The sequence below is a fragment of the Ziziphus jujuba genome, chromosome 8 (assembly GCF_031755915.1).
Source record: "Ziziphus jujuba cultivar Dongzao chromosome 8, ASM3175591v1".
Classification (NCBI taxonomy): domain Eukaryota; kingdom Viridiplantae; phylum Streptophyta; class Magnoliopsida; order Rosales; family Rhamnaceae; genus Ziziphus; species Ziziphus jujuba.
The window spans coordinates 29,473,006-29,492,848 of record NC_083386.1 but is presented as its reverse complement, the minus strand read 5'-3'; the positions used below and the strand labels follow the sequence as shown (position 1 = coordinate 29,492,848).

Here is a 19,843-nt window from a genome sequence, read left to right as displayed (position 1 = left end):
AGACAGAAGGCTTGTTGAATATGATGATAGATGGATCAAACTCTGTATTGAAGTGCATGTGACTTGTAACATGATGTCAAATAAGGTTTGGAAAACGAAGTATTTATTTATTTATTTAATTAAGAAGTTGAACTTCTTCATTTAGTTTTGGGATACTTGACTGATTAATTGTCTATGTAACATTCAATTTAGTGGAAATAGGATATCTATAATAATTTGAATCTCTGTCAAAAGGGTAAACAATTGCATTATTTAAATGGTCATAGTTAAACACCAAGTAATGAAAGACTCAAACATTAAAAAAATGTAATTTTAGTTGCGATAGTATGTTTTGCAAGAGTACATGAATGCATGATTTTATGATAAACAAGTTAAGATTTGCCTACAATGTCACCAAATTATACACAAGTAATTGAAAATTTTGGTAGGTCAAAAAAAAAAAAAAAAAAGAAGGTAAATTTGTCATTGGAACAACATATGACTTTTTTAAAACTGAACAACAAATGACTGAGTAAATTTGTTGGCCTGGTTTAATCCTAATAATTTGAGACACCTCATTGCCACTTATTGCCTAAGACTAGTCAAAACATTATTTCTTAAAATTTTAATCTTAAACATTGCCTGAAATTGAGCCAAACAATTAAAAAAAAGAAAAAATCAATTGAAATTAATACTTATTAAATCTTTGATGTAAAAAGAAAAACAAGGTAAAAGTATCATTAAAATAAAGTACATTTATCCAAAAATAAAAATCATTAAAACAAATTACGGACCAATTCCTTTCTATATATATATATATATATATTTTTTTTTTGCTGAAAATATTTTAAATTTTCCATCCTACAAATCTGAGACACCTTATTTTGCCACATGTCTACTAAGAAACCTTATTTGGAATTGAACTGTTTAAAAGTAAAGTAATTTTATCTAATAAAAATATTGTTAAAAAATACAAAAAAAAAACTAAAATAAAATCGCATAAAACTATATGGAATTGGAAAGTCGATCAAAATCAATTAAAATCTTGATTGAATAATCCCTAAAATTCCAAGACTCAGTACCATAAAAATTTTAAAAGAATGCCATGAGTTAAAAACAAACAATAGACCATTATTACAACACAAACTCACGGTCTCACACTGTTACACCTTTCTTACTAGTGGGAGGGCTAAGACAAGGACGTTGTACGCTCCGGATGAGTATCTGCTGGATTTCACTTAAAATCCATAGCGTGAGATCACCGCAATGCCGGCCTTTAATTTGAAAATGAATGGCTGAGATTGCGACACCTCAACGGGCAAAATCAAAACCACTGGGCCAAAACGACGTCGTGTGAAGAACAAAAAGAATTTTTTTAAAAAAATTGGAAACCCGGCTATTGTAGTGTATCTGCCGTCTAAATAAAGTTAAAACCCAACAGTGCGTCCTTTTCTGCCACTTCTTGATTGGGCTTCTCTGTCTTTCTCTCTCTTCCATCCCCCCCTAAACACACATACACACAAACACACACCCTTTCTTTTTTTTTTGGTTTTGTAATAAAACCAAAATAAACCCCAAAAAAATAAAAAAATCCATATTTTTGGGGAAAAAAAAAGGTTTAAATTTTTGAAATTTCATTTCGGATCTAACTTCTCGATCTTATTTTCGATCCGGCTGAGAAGTGCTTTCTTTTTCTCGGCATTGCCATTTTCCGAGATCAGATCGGCAGGGTGTTAGAATTTTTTATCTGTGTAGATATTATATATAAGAATTTTGAAGGAAAAAAAAAATAGTTTGAAAAATGTCGGAGGAAGAGAAATTGTTGAAGGAGGCGAAGAAACTTCCATGGGAGGATCGGTTATTTCACAAGAACTGGAAGGTTAGGAACGAGGCTAACATTGACTTGGCTTCCGTCTGCGACTCTATCACCGATCCCAAAGACGGTCGGCTTCGTGAATTTGGTAAGCCGGAGGGTTTTTATTTATTTATTTTATTTATTTTCACTTCTGTTCACTGCGTAGGGCTTTCATTTTTGGCTGTGAAGGTCGATTTGTTTACTGTGCATTTCGGATTGATTGGTTGTGGTTTTTGTTGTTGTTTTTGTTGTTTGTTTGTTTAGGTCCCTTTTTTAGGAAGACGGTGGCAGATTCCAATGCGCCGGTGCAAGAGAAGGCGCTTGATGCATTAATTGCCTATTTACGAGCCGCCGATGCTGATGCTGGGAGGTTTGAGTTTTATTTTCAGCGTTTTTTGTTTTTTGTTTTTTTTAGCTATTATTATTTTTTACATGTTTTGAGTGTGCAATTGTAAAGTGTTTGTTACTGTGTAATAGGTATGCCAAGGAAGTATGTGATGCGGTAGTGGCGAAATGCCTCACGGGTAGGCCCAAGACTGTGGAGAAGGCTCAAGCTATTTTTTTGCTATGGGTTGAATTGGAGGCTGTTGAAGCTTTCTTGGTACGTCATCCATTTCGGTGTTTCTGTTTTTCTTGCGTTTTTTTTTTTTTTTTTTTTTCCCCCTTTGGGTTCTCTAAAGTGCTTATATTGACATTATATGCTCTTTCTTTTTTCTTCTTTGTCATTGGTTGCATGGCTTTTGTATATTTTCCGTGCAAATGTAACACTGATTAATTTAATTGTTTGCGTAACTCTAATTAACTTGGTATGGATAATTTAGTATGCGTGTTGTTCCCTCCAAGTAGGTAGTCATTGTAAATTTGTAATCTGCATGGAGTCAGATTGATTAGGTTTTGCACAATTGTGGGATTCTTTGTATAAGCTGTCTTTTGGAATGTATATAGTAAGCTAAATTTCAACAAAGAAGATTTTTTTTTTTTTGGATACGTCAGGTTACAAATACGAATGCAAATGGGCTGTCTTGAAGGATTTTAGGAGGGGTTGGACTTTGTTTAAAGCTTTTTGTTCAAATTCATGCTAGGCTAAAGCTTGACTCCTTACATGAGGAGCGTATATTTAAACATGTGTCCAAGTTTGAACTTAGAAGCTCGATTTAAGCTTAAACATTAAATAGCCTTGAATACTAGAAGAATTTGAACCTTAGATTCGATGATAAAGAAAAAAAAAATGTTGTTTACTACTAAAACCTTTATCACGGTTTACTATTATCTAAATTTTTTATGTAAAAGTGAATGTTATTTACATTTTAGTATTTTAATATTTTAATTAATTTCATATATATTTCTTAAATTTATGTTGATAATTAAATTGATTCTCTTTAATTCTAAAATGTTTTAATGAACCTAATTAAATGAGTCTGATGTGATATCTTCTTTCTACTGTATGTTTAGTTATTGGAATTGTTATCCTCTTTGACTACTGTTTGCTGTAAACTGTGCTACTTTTATGATTTTGAGGTCCATCGGCATTATAAATTCTACTTCACTGTGGTTGGTCTAGAGGTTTTGGGAAGCATCACAAAGGTTGTGTTTTTCTGTAGGATGCAATGGAGAAAGCTATAAAAAACAAAGTTGCCAAAGCTGTTGTGCCTGCAGTTGATGTTATGTTCCAAGCTTTAAGGTGTACACTTGAGATTTCTGCTGCGCAAACTGTTCCTCTAGTGTTTTAGTTTATGTCTTAACTTTTGGTATTTTTATGTTTTCGTAGTGAATTTGGGTCCAAAATCCTTCCTCCAAAGAGGATTTTGAAGATGCTTCCTGAACTTTTTGATCACCAAGATCAAAATGTACGTGCATGTTCTAAAGGACTTACCCTTGAGCTTTGCCGTTGGATAGGGAAAGACCCTGTAAAATCAATACTGTTTGAGAAGATGCGTGACACAATGGTATGTTTAAATAGCTTTATATTTATACATGGTAAGTATGTCTACTTTCTATTGGAAATAACTGAGTAATGTCTCCTCCTTTTTTTTTTTTTTTTTTTTCCCCCCTGAAGAAAAAAGAGTTGGAGGCTGAGCTCGTCAATGTAACAGGGACAGCCAGGCCAACTCGCAAAATAAGGTGAAGACACTATTTTCAGTTAGCTTATTAATTTAATGAGCAAGAGTGTAGGTGGTTGGATTTTTTTTCTTAAATCTTTTACGTGGTGTTTTGATCTTGTTTATATATTTTATTTTCAAATATCCTTTTAGGTCTGAACAAGACAAGGAGCCGGAAAAGGAAGTCATGTCTGAAGCTGTTGGTGCGGGCCCTTCTGAAGAATCAACAGATGATGGTATGTGATTGACACTTGGGAACTGGTATACATTTACAAACCATGTTTTAGATTATATCAACTTATTCTTCTCTTTATAGCAGGTTTTTTTTTTTTTTTTTTTGGGGGGGGGGGGGGGGCGTTTGTTATTCCTTTAGATATGTTAATATTAATATTTAATTCCTTTTACCGATTTATCAATGCTTTATCTAATTGTATCTTGATGGTCAGCTCCTCAGGAAATAGACGAGTATGAGCTTATTGATCCTGTTGATATATTGACTCCTTTGGAGAAGACTGGATTCTGGGATGGAGTGGTCAGTTTTTATCCCTTTCTAAGTTCAAGGTTCAAGGACCTTTTTAGTTGTTTCCTTTTTTGTTTGGTTGTAGAAGTAAAATTGACATTGTTTTTGTGGGGAAAAAAATAATTTTACATGGCGTGTTGTTCTGTTGCTAGAATAATTGTCTAACATTGTGTCCATGTTTTTAGAAAGCCACAAAGTGGTCAGAACGTAAAGAGGCTGTTGCAGAGCTAACTAAACTTGCTTCAACAAAAAAGATAGCACCTGGTGACTTCACTGAAATATGTCGGACATTAAAGAAGGTATTTCATTGTTTTATGTTGAGCTTTGGAGCAGTTTTGTTTATATCGGACTACAAGAAAGCCTGCTGCATTTTAGCTGGGTTCCAATTGTGTGTTCAATATCGTGCACTGAAACGCATGACTTTGTTTTTCTCAATGTTTTACTTGGATATGTTTCTTGTTATTTTATGGTTTCTCATGCCGTTGATATTTGAATATATGAATGAAGATTTGTTTTACTGTTTTCTCCTGCAGCTTATAACAGATGTGAACATTGCAGTGGCAGTTGAAGCTGTCCAAGCTATTGGCAATCTTGCCCGGGGTCTAAGAACTCATTTCTCCGGGGGCTCACGCTTCTTATTGCCAGTTTTACTTGTAAGCCTACTTTTCTTCATTGGCAAGAAGAAAAAAAATTTTCAAAATTTTATTCAGATTAAAAGTGTATAAAGCTAAAGTTTCAAATTTGCAGTGAAGGTGATTAGAGTTGTGCATGTTGGTAGTTTTGGTTGGGCATATTAATTGCAATTGCTATTCATAGTAATTATTCACTATTCTAGTGAGGTTTTGACTCGCAGTAAACATGCAAATCTTAGCTTTTACTTTTAGATTAGTCATATTTTTTAAAGGCACTCCATAGTATTAATTTTGACCATTTTAAATATATTATTTATTTTATTTTATTACCTTGATTTAATAAATCCAAGTTCTGAATTCTAGGGGACTGTATTTTTCATATGCTCTACTTCAGCATTGTGTTTTTCATTTTCATTTTCTTATACGTTTAAGTTGTTGCATGAAAAACCTTTTTGAATTTTTGCCTGTCTAATTTTTTCCCCCCTTTTGTAGGAAAAATTGAAAGAGAAAAAACCTGCTTTGGCCGAGGCACTAACTCAAACACTTCAAGCAATGCATAAGGCTGGTTGTTTAAGTCTTGTTGATATTGTTGAAGGCAAGTATAACTTTTCTTTTATGCTAGAACATGAAGTCCAGATAACTTGTTTTGACACAAAGTCTTTTTTCTTGTTGATCAATATTTTATATATATATATATATACACACGTGTATATATATATACACGTGTATATATATACATATGTATTTTGTTTTGTCTTTTCCTATATACAACGTAACGAATTCTGTTTGTTGCAGATGTTAGAACGGCAGTGAAAAATAAAGTTCCTCTTGTGCGTTCTTTAACTTTGAACTGGATAACATTTTGTATTGAAACAAGTAACAAGGCCATTGTTTTGAAAGTGCACAAGGATTATGTTCCTATCCTTATGGAGGTAAGTGCATGATCATACCTGCAGTTTTATTTGTTTTATTGTTGCTACAAGCTTAAGTAATTTGGATATTCCTAAAGCTGCCCATGCGCTCAGCACTGCTTGCTCTGTATTCTTAGAAACAAAAGCTTCTGTTATTTATTTATTTTTTTAACAAGTTTGGAAGCATAGTTCATAGGGTTTGAAGTAATGTTCAGTTGTGATCATGTGATTGAAACCTCTTTCTGACTGTGAATTGTTCCATTGATTGATTGCTCTTCCTCTGACTCACAACCAAAATGCGTAGTTACACATTAGCATCTGGATTTACTACCCATCAAAAAAAAAAAAAAAAAAAGGAGAAAAAAATAGATTCTGTTTCATTTTTTGTCATTTGTGTATGCAATTTTTTTAATTATTTAAGTTGGACCTTCTAGTGCCTCAATGATGGGACCCCTGAAGTGAGAGATGCAGCCTTTTCAGCTCTGGCAGCGATAGCTAAGGTATTATTTTCAATTAAACTAACTGATATATGGTTGAAATTTGATTCTTAAGTTTTAACTACTGGCGTCATAATTTTTGATTTTCATGTTTTTCATTTCATGTAGTTGGTTGGTATGAGACCTTTAGAGAGGTCATTAGAGAAACTTGATGATGTGAGAAGAAAAAAGCTATCTGACATGATTATGGGTTCTGAAGGTGGTACATCTACCGGTACAACTACAAGCTCAGGTTTGTGAGATGAACCTCTAGTGGGTAGAACATCATTTTATTCCTTCAGTTGTTATTGATTTCTTATTTTCTAGTTTTCTCTGTATATTTGATATTCTGCCAGCTGCAGTCCAAACTTCTGGTGTGGCTGTGCCCTCTTCGGAGGTTAGTATTTTTTCCTTTAATTTGAGTTTCAGGCTTTTTGTTATTATTTTAATACTTGCAGCAAGCTGGATGCATAGATATCTATTTGTCTCCTCCATAGTGGCTTCTTATTCACTAGCTTGCTTTCTTTTTTACTTAATAACTGACTGTTATGGAAATAGAGGGTTGTAGAGGGGAATGCTTTTGGTGTTTTATGATCATTTATTGAACTGCATATCTGTACTAGTTGATATTCTGCTATATTTGAAATTAATGAGTTTCAGCTTTCAAGCTCTAGTGGAGTTATATGAGAGTTTACTTCTCTATTTTAAGATCTTGCACTGTTTTGTATTTTGTCATATTCTCATAAAAAATCCTTCCTTATTATTCTAAATCATTTTCATCAACCTAGTATAGTAAATGAAATCCAATTCTTTGGATTCATAAATATGAATATGAGAGTGTCATTGCAAGCATGAGCAAAACTCCTGGGCATAGGATGCTCCTCACCTTTGTGAGGAGGGTAACAAAATTTAGGTTTGCTAATTAGAGAAGCATTTTAGATGCTACATGTTTTGGTGCTAAAGGTGGTGTTATACCATGTTTAACTGTATACAGACTTCAGAAGTTTCATTTGTTAGAAGGTCAGCAGCAAGCATGCTTAGTGGAAAAAGACCGGTTCAAGCCGCTGTAAGTTTTTATACCATTTGTTGTTGTCGACATTCTATTTTACATTTCATGTGGAGTTACTATAATCACGATGTTTCCTAATCAATACAATGATCATGTTTTCAGCCTGCCAACAAAAAAGCAGGTTCTGTTAAAACAGGTGCAACCAAGAAAGGAGAAGCACCTGTACAACAGAAAACTTCTAAATCTGTTGAACAACCAGAAGATGTTGAGGTAAACCAGTTACTTGTCTGTGGGATTTTCCTTCCTATGTCCATTTGGCCGGACTGTTCCACAATATGTTTGTTATATCTTCTCTGGTTAACATGTGCAGCCAGCAGAAATGAGTCTTGAAGAGATTGAAAGCAGATTAGGTTCTCTTATACAGGCGGATACCATTTCCCAATTGAAGAGCACTGCATGGAAAGAACGGCTTGAAGGTATTTGATGAAGAAATCATTGATGCATTAGTCATGCAATATACAAATGCTGTTCTATTATTTATGTTATGTGCATGTTGTAAAGTAGTTACAGGGGGAAGCTGACAGAATTTAAAAAGTAGTGATTTTTTATAGGCTTTGACATCTATGATTATGATATTTTACGATTCATGATTGTATTAGTTTCCTTAAACAACACCTATTATTATGACATTTTACATTTCATAGTTGTAGGAGTTTCCTTCATTCCTCAAAGTTTGAACTGATTGGTAGTGGAATAACTATCTATATCATGCTAACATAATAGATTGTCAACAATTATTAGTAGATGGACCTTTTTATGCTGAAGCATAATGTATTTTGTGGTTATAATTTGTTTGTGGATGCTTTAGGATTGGTTGGGATACGATGGCTTCCTCATGTTGCCTGCTGAACATTTTAATTGAATATTTGATTTAAAATTTTTGTTGCAGCTATATCTTCATTTAAACAACAAGTGGAAGGTCTGCAGGGCCTTGACCAGTCAGTTGAGTTATTGATTCGATTACTATGTGCTGTCCCTGGTTGGAGTGAGAAAAATGTTCAGGTATATGAAGTTCCTTTGTTTAATTAATCTGCCTTTGTTTTCTTTGATGAATATTTTAATGGTTAAAACATGCTAAACTATCGAAGCTTGAATAGTGCAGGTTCAACAACAGGTTATTGAAGTTGTTACGTACATAGCCTCTACTGCAACAAAATTCCCTAAGAAGTGTGTTGTGCTTTGCCTTCTGGGTAAGAGCTTCTCTTTGATTGAATGAAAGAGCAATCACAGGGTTGCTTCTCTAAAATAAGTTTTGTGGCAGTTACACAAATCTTTTGGTATTTTATTTCTTGCACTAAATGATTTTTAAATTTTTTTTTTTTGGGGTTTATTTTTGAATGTATAATTGACAGGTATAAGTGAGCGGGTTGCAGATATTAAGACCCGTATTCATGCCATGAAGTGCCTCACTACTTTGTCTGAAGCTGTAGGCCCGGGCTTTATTTTTGATAGAGTAAGTTTTATGTAGTTCATTTAATTAATTTTTTGTAGAGAAGATTACACTTTGTCTGTAGTTCTTTGTGTTTTTTCTTGACGGTATGGATTTAGTGTCTTCTGCAGCAGGGACCAAATATTCACGTTTTTGTTTGCGTTAGATTTATTCTAATCTCAAATAAGTAATACAAATTTTGTTTCTTGTAGCTATACAAAATCATGAAAGAGCACAAGAATCCTAAGGTTCTAAGTGAGGGTCTATCATGGATGGTTTCAGCAGTAGAAGACTTTGGCATCTCTCATTTGAAACTTAAGGTGTTTAAAGCTCTTAACCCTCTTGATTTGTTTTCTTATTGAATAGTTTGCTTATTAATTTGCTACTTTTTAGTATATGTGCAAAGGTATAATTTGTTGTTCTTCAGGATTTGATTGACTTTTGTAAAGAGACTGGACTGCAATCTAGTGCAGCTGCGACTCGAAATGCAACTATCAAGCTTTTGGGTGCTTTACATAAATTTGTTGGTCCAGGTGATTTTTCATTTTTGTCTGAATAGTCTACATGCCTTTATTCAGCTTAAACCTACTAAGATTTTTCTATTTTGCAGACATTAAAGGGTTTCTTGCTGATGTCAAACCTGCACTGCTTAGTGCACTGGATGCTGAGTATGAAAAAAATCCATTTGAGGTATATGAAGATCCTTATCCATGTTGCTTGTGACATTTTTTCCCTGTTAAATGGTTCCCTATATGAGGTCCTATGTCAATTTTCAGGGGGTTTCAGCTGTTCCAAAGAAAACAGTTCGGGCTACAGAAACTACATCATCAGTCTCTGCTGGTGGGCTGGATGGCCTGCCACGTGAAGATGTTAGTGGAAAGATAACACCTGCTCTGCTGAAAGGCTTGGAAAGTCCAGATTGGAAGGTCTGGTTATAATCAAATATTAAGCTGTCTGATTTATTTGTTATTTTTGGCTTTATTTTTCTTGTAACTGATGTGAGAATATTCTCATTTATCAGAAGCATATTGAATGCGGTTATTATTCCACTTTGCAGGTTCGATTGGAGTCAATTGAAGCTGTGAATAAAATCTTGGAAGAGGCTAATAAGCGCATCCAACCAAATGGAACTGGTAATGTCTATTATGCAATTCTCATTTGATTTTAAGAAAAAATTGGAATAGGGTGTTGTCAGGGGCTAATGATTGTTGCCCATGTGTTAATTCTCCATGTTATACTAGCTTTGGTTTTTTTTAATTTCCATTTTATTGTTTAATTCCAGTTGAGTTATTTGGAGCCTTAAAGGGGCGTCTCTATGACAGCAACAAAAATTTAGTCATGGCGACTTTGACAACTATTGGTAATGTTGCATCTGCAATGGGAGCAGCTGTTGAGAAGTCTAGCAAGGTTGCTAACTGTTCCTAATTTGTGGAAATTACCAAATAACAATTTATTTGTTTTTTATTTAGAAAAGCTTAAGTTAAGCATGAAATGGTTGTTTTCAGGGAATTCTATCAGATGTTTTGAAATGTCTGGGCGACAATAAGAAGCATATGAGAGAATGCACTTTGGCTACTTTAGATTCGTGGCTTTCTGCTGTACATCTTGATAAAATGGTAATTTTCTTGCGTTGTTTGGAAATATAATGTTATTGAGGCAAATGTCATAACAGTAAAGTTCTTGTAGGTTCCTTATATTGCGGCAGCTTTGACAGACACCAAGCTTGGCGCAGAAGGGCGTAAGGATCTTTTTGAGTGGTTGTCGAGGCAACTTTCTGGATTAAGTGATTTTTCTGATGCTGTACATCTGCTGAAACCAGCTTCCTCTGCTATGACGGTAATTTATAAATCGTAGGAATTAGTATCCCCTGCCTTTCTTATTAATGTTTTCATCTATAATGTGCATATGAAGATGTAGACAAGCATATTTGCATACTTGTGATTAAGAATGCTACAGAGACTGTTGATATTTAAAGTTACATGAATCTTTTTGGAATCTATCTTTATAGGATAAATCCTCTGACGTTCGTAAAGCAGCGGAGATGTGCATTATAGAAATCTTGAGAGTTAGTGCGCAAGAAACTGTAAGAGTGTCAGCAAATTATGGTTCCTATTCTGTTTTATTTGATGGCTTGGTTGGTACCTGAACATTTTTTCTACATTTTTTTATTCAGGTTGAGAAGATGGTAAAAGATATTCACGGGCCAGCTTTAACTCTTGTTGTTGAACGGTTGAAGCCTTATGGGGCTTTTCAAGGTACTTTTGTTCATGACTTGGCTCCCTTGTACTCTTCTTGATACTTTATGCTAATTTGTATTCTGTCTTCTAGAATCCTTGGAATCCACCAAAGCTACTGCAATGGGCCCTACATCCAGAAGCGTTCCAAAGGGGGGGAAGTCAGCTGCTTCCAATGGTGTCTTGAAGCATGGAAACAAAGCTGTATCTTCGGTATGTTTTGCTTGTTTCCTCCACATTCTTTTCATGATTTGTCTAGAATATTGATTATTTGTTTAATTTTGAAAAGAGAATCACTGCAACAAGGGCATCAAGGCCAGAATTGATAATGTCTGTTCAAGATATAGCTATCCAATCCCAGGCTTTGATTAATGTTAAAGACTCAAATAAGGTATACTTGGCTTGACATAGCAACTTTGAAGCTTGTTCGCAATTTTGAAATGTCGCTGAGTTTTAAGTTGAACTGTCTTATATGCAGGACGACAGAGAAAGAATGGTAGTTCGGAGATTTAAGTTTGAAGAGCCACGGATAGAACAAATCCAAGATCTTGAGGTTTTTTATATAGATAGCACACAGAACTATTTCTTAGTTTATACAATTTCCTAAGTCTATTCTAATTTGTTATGTCATGGAGAACTGGAATTTATCAAAGTAACTGAAAATGCCAAGTATCAAGGGGAATGAGAAATCCTCTAATGAATAAAATAGAATGATATGTGTGTGCATATCATGCAGAACGAAATGATTTAAATAAAACTAAAATAAATTTTTAACTTCATTGACATAAAAATGGTATTCCTTTTATGTGAAATCTAATGAGTGTGCATACCATGCAGAATGATATGATGAGATACTTCAGAGAGGATTTGCATAGACGACTTTTAAGCACAGATTTTAAAAAGCAAGTTGATGGGCTTGAGATGCTGCAGAAGGTCATTTTCAAGCATTCTCTGTTGTTAAGTTGGTTTTGAAAATGCCAATGCACTCCTTTACATGAATATTCTGTATGTATTCCAGGCACTGCCTTCAACTGGAAAGGAAATTGTTGAAGTTTTGGATATACTACTGAAGTGGTTTGTTTTACAATTCTGTAAATCAAACACAACATGCTTGTTGAAGGTGTGTAGTTTATTATAATATTTTACTACTATTATTTTCTATTTTTAGGTGTTTTCTGCTTTTCTTTTTTCATTTTAAAGGGTTTTTATATTATTGTGTTGATATGTAACTGCATTGTTATGATGAACAATAGGTGCTGGAATTTCTTCCTGAACTTTTTGACACCTTGAGGGATGAGGGACACTCTTTGTCTGAATCAGAAGCAGCCATATTTTTTCCATGCTTGATAGAGAAGGTTCTCTCTTAAAACTTGGTGGCATGGATATGATGCATATCCTTGTTTTATCATTTCATAAGTGGCATAACATTATTTTTGTTCTATGGATATTGAGTTCCTACTAGCTTTTCACTTGTGACAAAAAATGCTAAAATTTTTCATTTCTTGCAGCTGGGCCATAACATCGAGAAAGTAAGAGAAAAGATGCGGGAGTTGACCAAACAAATTGTTCAGACATATTCAGCTGCAAAGAGTTTTCCGTATATTTTGGAGGGTTTGCGTTCTAAAAACAACCGTACTCGAATTGAGTGTGCTGATCTTGTTGGATACTTAATTGATCATCATGGTGCTGAGGTAGTAATAGAGACCATTATTTTGCATTTCTTTTATATTTATATAGAGTACTATTGTGTACTTACATACACTTTACTGACAGATTAGTGGACAATTAAAATCCTTGCAAATTGTTGCAAGCTTGACTGCAGAGAGAGATGGTGAGACTAGAAAAGCTGCTTTAAATGCACTAGCCACTGGTTATAAGATTCTTGGTATGTTATGATGTCGTAGAAGAAGCATTATAAATTCGTTAGTCATATCATCACAACAATTTGATTTTGTGAAAGTGTTGCTTCAGGGTTTTTGCGTGTTCTTTCTTCTCAACACTTGGTTTGTTTGACTTTTTGTAGGCGAGGACATATGGAGATATGTTGGAAAACTAACTGATGCACAAAAAAGCATGTTAGATGATAGGTTTAAGTGGAAGGCAAGCATACACTTCTTTTCAGAACTTTAAGTTGAAGGTTATTCTGTTTCGTGCTATAATCTTTCCATTCCCGCTCTTTTGCCAGGTGAGAGAGATGGAGAAAAGGAAAGAAGGGAAGCCTGGTGAAGCTAGAGCGGCATTGAGGCGTTCTGTTAGGGAAATTGGGTATGTGCTTTTGATCTGTTCTTTGCTTAATTTTTGGGTTTTTTCCTTTTCTTGACTTTGGTCTTGACAGTTGTTATGGCTGTCAAATTTTTAATCCTCTGTTAGGTATGTGAATTGTTTATTTTGCTTCTGGTGGTTCTCTGTTTTTGTAACTGGTCCCTCGATAGAACTTAAAATTTAATAATGTTTTTATTTTTATTTTTTTGGTTTTAAATAAATAAGATAAGAAAATGAACATTTTCTACTACGTTCCATTCTTGCCCCACTTGTCATTACACTAATTGAGATTAAAATGATTGTACCTGGTTCTTTCTATTACTGCATTAACAATCCATTGATTTTGAATGTTGGTGTTATACGTAAAGCTGAATTTATAGGCATCTTATTCTTTTAAGATCAACCATAAAGAAGTTAAATTGAATCATATTTGTCACTTTATGGTTCTTATATGGGATCATTTATTGTTCATTAGAAAGAGTGAATACATCTAATTCAAAATTATGATAGTGTAAAACTTTGAACATCTTTTCTTTTTTCGTTTTAGGTCTGAAATTGCAGAGCAGAGTGGAGAGGTCATTCGATCTGTCTCTGGCCCCATCCTTGCCAGGTATAGACTTCTGATTTCTCAAGTTTTGTATTACAACCTATATTATATTGTGGTTTTCCATCAGTTTAATTAGTGATACTCCTAATTTCTGTTATTTGATGTTGATATCCATTCAATTTCAGGAAGAATTATGGACATCCTGAGCTCCATATGGATAGACAACTGATGCCTCGTGTCCTTGCTGGTGGCAGTGGTCCTACCGATTGGAATGAAGCTCTTGATATTATTTCCTTTGGTTCTCCTGAGCAGGTATCCAACCTGTTTTTAGTGTTTCTTTTATATTATTGTTTTGCTTTGGATTTTTCTTTGATTATTTTCTTCTACAATCATGGGTGGCAGTATGTCTAGCTTGAAACTTCAAGTTATTCTGTATAAGTGGTTTGTCTTTATTTTGTTGGATAGAGAGCTCCTTTGGATTATTTGATGGTTCTATAGAGACTTGTCTTGGTATGTTTCACATGGATTTTTAATTTTTTGAGTTTTCCATACTATGTAAATAATCTTTAGTATACACTTCCAAATTCTTCTATATATCATCTGTCCATTATATTTAACAGAAGATCTTGCAGATACTTTAGAATTTAAATATGGTATGTATGTTATATATGTTCGGGCTTTCCGGGTTAGACAAGGTTAATTAGTTAGATAAACTTCATCCTTGGTATTTTAATGGCCAAGGAAGTTTGTCCAATTTTTTATTTTTCTTCTAGAAGCTTTCCTGGTTAATCAGTGACTGAGTTTCCATTATTGGTTTGATATGATTTTAAGTTGCCTCTCTATTGTTGCTCTGTCCTTTTGCCTTCACCATAAGCAAGCATAGTTTGTCTATGGGTGACTAGGTTGGCTTCTGTTTTTCTTTTCTTTTCTAAAGAAACTGAGGAAGAACAATCTCAAGATTGAAAGTGGTGTTCCCTTTTTTTTTCCCCAGTCTGTCGAGGGAATGAAGGTTGTATGTCATGAGTTGGCACAGGCCACCAGTGATCCGGAAGGCAGTGCAATGGATGAACTTGTGAAGGATGCAGATAGACTTGTCTCATGCTTGGCAAATAAGGCAATTACCAACAGTGCTTTCATCATAATCATAAATGCTACCTTTCTGTTCTACCCCCTTTCTTTAGCTTTTTCCACATTTTTCACAAATATAAACATCAAATATGTTCTTTTAAACACTGGGAGTAATGATAATTTACAAGTCTTCCCTGCTTTTTTTCTTTTCCTTTTTCCCCACACATAGGTAGCCAAGACTTTTGATTTCAGTTTGACTGGAGCATCATCTAGGTCGTGTAAATATGTCTTAAACACCCTCATGCAGGTAAATTTTCCATCGAATTTCTTTGAGTTTGTTTATTCTAAGTTGACATAAATCTTATGCTGTAAGCTAATGCTTTGCTGCAGACCTTTCAAAACAAGAGACTTGCTTATGCTGTCAAGGAGAGTACTCTTGACAGTCTAATTACTGAGCTCCTGCTATGGCTTTTGGATGAAAGGGTTCCCCATATGGATGATGGCAGCCAGCTTCTGAAAGCTTTGAATGTCTTAATGCTAAAGATTCTAGTAAGATTTACTTCCTGTGGCATTGCTTCCCGTGTTTTTTAACACTCTATTTTTCTCATTTTAACCCTTTGTTTTTAACATACAGGATAATGCAGATCGAACATCCTCCTTTGTTGTACTCATTAATCTCTTACGTCCATTAGATCCCTCAAGATGGCCGTCACCTGCAACAAATGAGACCTTTGCTGTCAGAAATCAGAAGTTCTCTGATCTGGTTGTTAAATGTTTAATCAAGCTTACAAAGGTAAATTTTATTCTTGTTATGTAGTATATTTTTTCGTGGTAACTTTTAGTTATCTTCAAATAAGTGTCTCATGTGCATGCACATGCTGAAGAGTTTAATGGAAGCTCTTGGATGGACAAACTATAGCTACAAAAATGATTAACTTCCTCTGAAGCATTGCATGTTATGAAGCTCCTGCTTGGTCTTGGATGTTTATGTCTTATTTCCTGTCGAATAGGTTCTTCAAAGTACTATATACGAGGTTGATCTTGATCGCATCCTTCAAAGCATACATTTGTACCTGCAAGACTTGGGGATGGAAGAAATTAGAAGACGGTATCTATTTTCTAATAAATACATTTGCCAAACGGGCTTGAATTTATAATCTTTGATGCTCAGACTCGAGTGGGGGTATCAGACATGGGTATTTAAAATATGAGATACGGGATACGGCTAAAATGGATCCAAAATTTAGATATGGATATGAGGATACGACAGTTTCTTTATTTTGGGATGCATGATTCTATTTCTGCTAATGCATGTATTTTTGGATTTAATTTAATATAATTAAATTTTTGTTTATTATCTAGTTTAAGTAAAGCATGTGTTTCTAGTTTAAGTATCTTATATGATTTAAGAAACTCATCTTTTTTAAAAGACTTCTACTTTTGCAACAGTAACATGATTATCCTATAAAATATTTTGCTCACAAGAAAAAAAGTTCAAATATGGCACACGGCGTTACGTTTACGAAAAATAAGCCATTGTGTTTTTCTATGTTAAAATATTCTATTGGAAAGTGGCGTATCCAACTGTATCCTATATCTGTATCTCTACGAGTCTGAGCATCATAGCTTGTAACTTCACATTTGTATATCCCATTTATATTTTTCTTCTTGCTTCTTTGCATGGATTGAATCCAAAAGAGCTGGTGCTGATGACAAACCATTGCGCATGGTAAAAACTGTTCTACATGAACTTGTGAAACTACGTGGAGCCGCGATTAAAGGTCACCTTTCTATGGTTCCTATAGACATGAAACCTCAGCCGATTATCCTTGCCTACATTGATCTAAATCTTGAGGTAGGTATTAAATTCAGCTACTTAATTTCCAGTATTATTGATTTTGGATAAACTATCATTACCTTGATTACAACTTGACAGACTTTAGCTGCGGCAAGAATGTTAACATCTACTGGGCCAGGCGGCCAAACTCATTGGGGTGACTCTGCGGCCAACAATACATCATCTGCCACACATTCTGCTGACGCACAATTGAAGGTGAATGTGACTTGGTTACATTTATTGTTCCTCAGTTTAATTATTTGTGATTGCCCTTAGCCATAAAAAAATTATAATATTTTGTTTGTGAATTCCCATAGCACCTTCATTCTTTCACCTATAACTAAAAAGTTACGTTCTTGACTTTATTTGACTTGCAGCAAGAACTTGCTGCCATATTCAAGAAAATTGGTGACAAGCAGACATGCACAATTGGTCTATATGAACTGTATCGTATAACTCAACTATACCCAAAAGTAAGTTTTGACTTGCTATAATTTACATTTCCAGAGGGCTTTTAAAAGTTAGCTTCACCTATTCCTTTGAATAGGTTGTATATGGGTTTGTTTTTGAAAATTTGGTTCGTAATATCTTTTTCAGGTTGATATATTTTCTCAGCTCCAAAATGCTAGTGAGGCTTTTCGCACATATATCAGAGATGGTTTAGCTCAGGTTTAATATCATCATGATCACGAATAAATATCATTTTACATCATCATCTAGTTAATAATGTATAATAAATTGCTTTGGGTTTTCATTTCAGATGGAGAAGAATGCAGCTGCTGGAAGGACACCTTCAAGTTTGCCATTGTCAACCCCTCCTCCATCTTCCTTAAGTATTTCTTCCCCAGAATTTGCACCCCTGTCCCCTGTACATACTAATTCTTTAAACGATGCAAAATCATTGAATATGAAATCCGAACCCACTAACTTTAATCTACCGCCATCATTTACTGAAGACAATAGAGCAAGTAATGTTGTAACTTCTAGAGGCCTGACTACAGAGAACTCAATGGTTGACCAAAGAAATGAGAGATATATTAGTGGAGGCAAGTTTCTTTTGCTGTTTGTCTAATAACCTTTCTTATTTTTTGTCTGTGAAGGAAGTCCTAATGATGAAGTTGTTAATGGTAACTGCAGTAACTGGTGGGACTTTAGACGCAATTAGAGAGAGGATGAAGAACATGCAATTAGCAGCAGCTGCTGGGAACTTGGATACGGAAAGTAGGTCATTAATGTACATGAATGACAATATAAACCAAGGACTCTCCGTCCAGATTCATCGTGCAACAGAAAATGCGAATGTTGAAAATCCCATTCAAAGTGGGGTCCTCCCTATGGATGAGAAGGCATTATCTGGCCTTCAGGCCCGGATGGAGAGACTCAAAAGTGGGACCATTGAGCCAATGTAGAGAGGATGAATTGCACGACTGAGGTGATTTTCAAGTATCTTATTCTCATCCTGTAAGCAGTTGCTATTCTTATAAATGGAATGGGAGTAGTTATCAGTGCAATCCAATTCAGTTGCCGTTCCGGTAGAAGCCTCTTGTGTTCGTTGTATAATAAATCAATATGGAAATTATATTGTCCTTTTGACGTTGTGCCAGAGTTTTGGGGGGAAAAAAAAAAAGAAAAAAAAAAAATAGCACTTTCATGTGCTAGCGGTTTTAATGACAAACTTAAATTGCGTGTTGAGCAATTTGGTTATTGTATATTGTAGCAGCATTAACCTTTTTGGGTATATATGCTTTTGTTTCTTTAATTTTCTACAGCTGTAAACTACATTTTTAGAGCCATTCGATATCTACATTACTGTTGTGTATTTGGAGTGAAAGTTTTAGATATAGACCTTTATTCTTTCTATGTGGGTTTTGTTTTTATTTTTATTTTTTCCTCTCTCTGCTTTTAATTGCTAAATCCAAAATGGTTGTGAAGTTCTTAGCTGTGCAACTTTGTTAAAAGTTATAACACCACATTTGGAGCATAAAACAAGGTCAGATTTTGATTTGTATTTGGGGTGAAATTTGTGGTTTTGTGCCCCTTCTCTCTCTCTCAACCAAAAAAATAAGTAAATGAATAAAAATTAAAAAAGAAGAAATTGCGGAATCTAAAGAGGATGGGCCTGGCAGCAGACCCCTATTTGTTTTGTTTTTTTATTATTTTTTTATTTTTTGGCCACACTGATTACTGAATTTAAATAGGATGCACGGTTCTAAGCAATTGAACTTCTTTAAAAGTTAAAAGATGCCAGATCAGGAGCATGAAACTAAGCCCCATTTATTATTATTATTATTATTATTTCTTTGTTTTTTGGGGTATAAAAAAGAAAGGCTGGGTTTTTCTTTAATTATTACTGATTAGATATTTTTATTTTTTATTTTTTTGGATAATATACTGATTAGATAGTTCACCATCCTTTATTGACAGAATTGCTTAGAGGATAAAGAGGAAAGCTAAGAAAAAGAAAAAAAAGAATGCTACAAAATAATTTCTACTATAACGTGCATTAACTATATCCTGGATTGTAATGTTATCAAAAAAAAAAAAAAAAAAAAAAAAAAAGAAGAAAGAAGGAAAAAGAACATCCTTACCATTTTCTTCCTAAGTTAATCTTCTAAATCTATTAGACACAAAAAAAAAAAATAATAAATAAATAAATATAAAAAAAAATTCTGTGTTCCACTTCACCAAACAACTAATGAATGGTGTCTGAAAGTCCCTTCGAAGTATATTCACATATGTCTTTTCTACATTTTTTTGCTAAGAAAGTAATTTCCATATCTTTGATAGCTTCAAAGTTATATATCATATAATCCCACTGTCATTGAAAATAAAAACCGATCTCTGAAGGAGGCAGAATCGGGCAGTTTCGAATCTAAACTATATTGATATTATAATATTATTAGATTAAAAAATAATAACACAGAA

General features: G+C 34.2%; 1 protein-coding gene across 3 annotated transcripts; it reads left to right on the top strand.

Annotated features, from left to right (window-relative positions):
* Nucleotides 1-1,469: 1,469 nt before the first annotated feature.
* Nucleotides 1,470-18,776, top strand: LOC107414974 (protein MOR1). 3 transcript variants are annotated; one of them, XM_016023203.4, is made up of 54 exons: nt 1,470-1,940; nt 2,099-2,204; nt 2,312-2,435; nt 3,436-3,515; nt 3,603-3,780; nt 3,891-3,955; nt 4,087-4,169; nt 4,380-4,465; nt 4,639-4,752; nt 4,987-5,106; nt 5,578-5,680; nt 5,881-6,017; nt 6,431-6,496; nt 6,602-6,725; nt 6,835-6,869; nt 7,467-7,538; nt 7,644-7,751; nt 7,852-7,957; nt 8,431-8,543; nt 8,644-8,731; nt 8,894-8,994; nt 9,183-9,290; nt 9,398-9,503; nt 9,581-9,660; nt 9,747-9,896; nt 10,028-10,103; nt 10,253-10,377; nt 10,476-10,586; nt 10,657-10,806; nt 10,979-11,053; nt 11,144-11,225; nt 11,299-11,417; nt 11,494-11,595; nt 11,683-11,757; nt 12,042-12,137; nt 12,223-12,324; nt 12,458-12,559; nt 12,713-12,895; nt 12,978-13,089; nt 13,228-13,304; nt 13,390-13,469; nt 14,014-14,076; nt 14,199-14,325; nt 15,005-15,127; nt 15,311-15,388; nt 15,472-15,630; nt 15,716-15,874; nt 16,092-16,189; nt 16,780-16,936; nt 17,018-17,134; nt 17,296-17,391; nt 17,516-17,587; nt 17,679-17,964; nt 18,056-18,776. In XM_016023203.4, exons 1-54 carry the CDS (start codon nt 1,781-1,783, stop codon nt 18,325-18,327), a joined length of 6,087 nt encoding a protein of 2,028 aa, XP_015878689.2. In that variant the 5' UTR covers nt 1,470-1,780; the 3' UTR covers nt 18,328-18,776. The 3 variants fall into 3 exon arrangements, with proteins under 3 accessions (XP_015878689.2, XP_015878687.2, XP_024927390.2); XM_016023201.4 differs by having other exon boundaries at nt 6,829-6,869; XM_025071622.3 differs by lacking the exons at nt 1,470-1,940; nt 2,099-2,204; nt 2,312-2,435; nt 3,436-3,515; nt 3,603-3,780 and having other exon boundaries at nt 4,388-4,465; nt 6,829-6,869.
* The last annotated feature ends 1,067 nt before the right edge of the window (nt 18,777-19,843 follow it).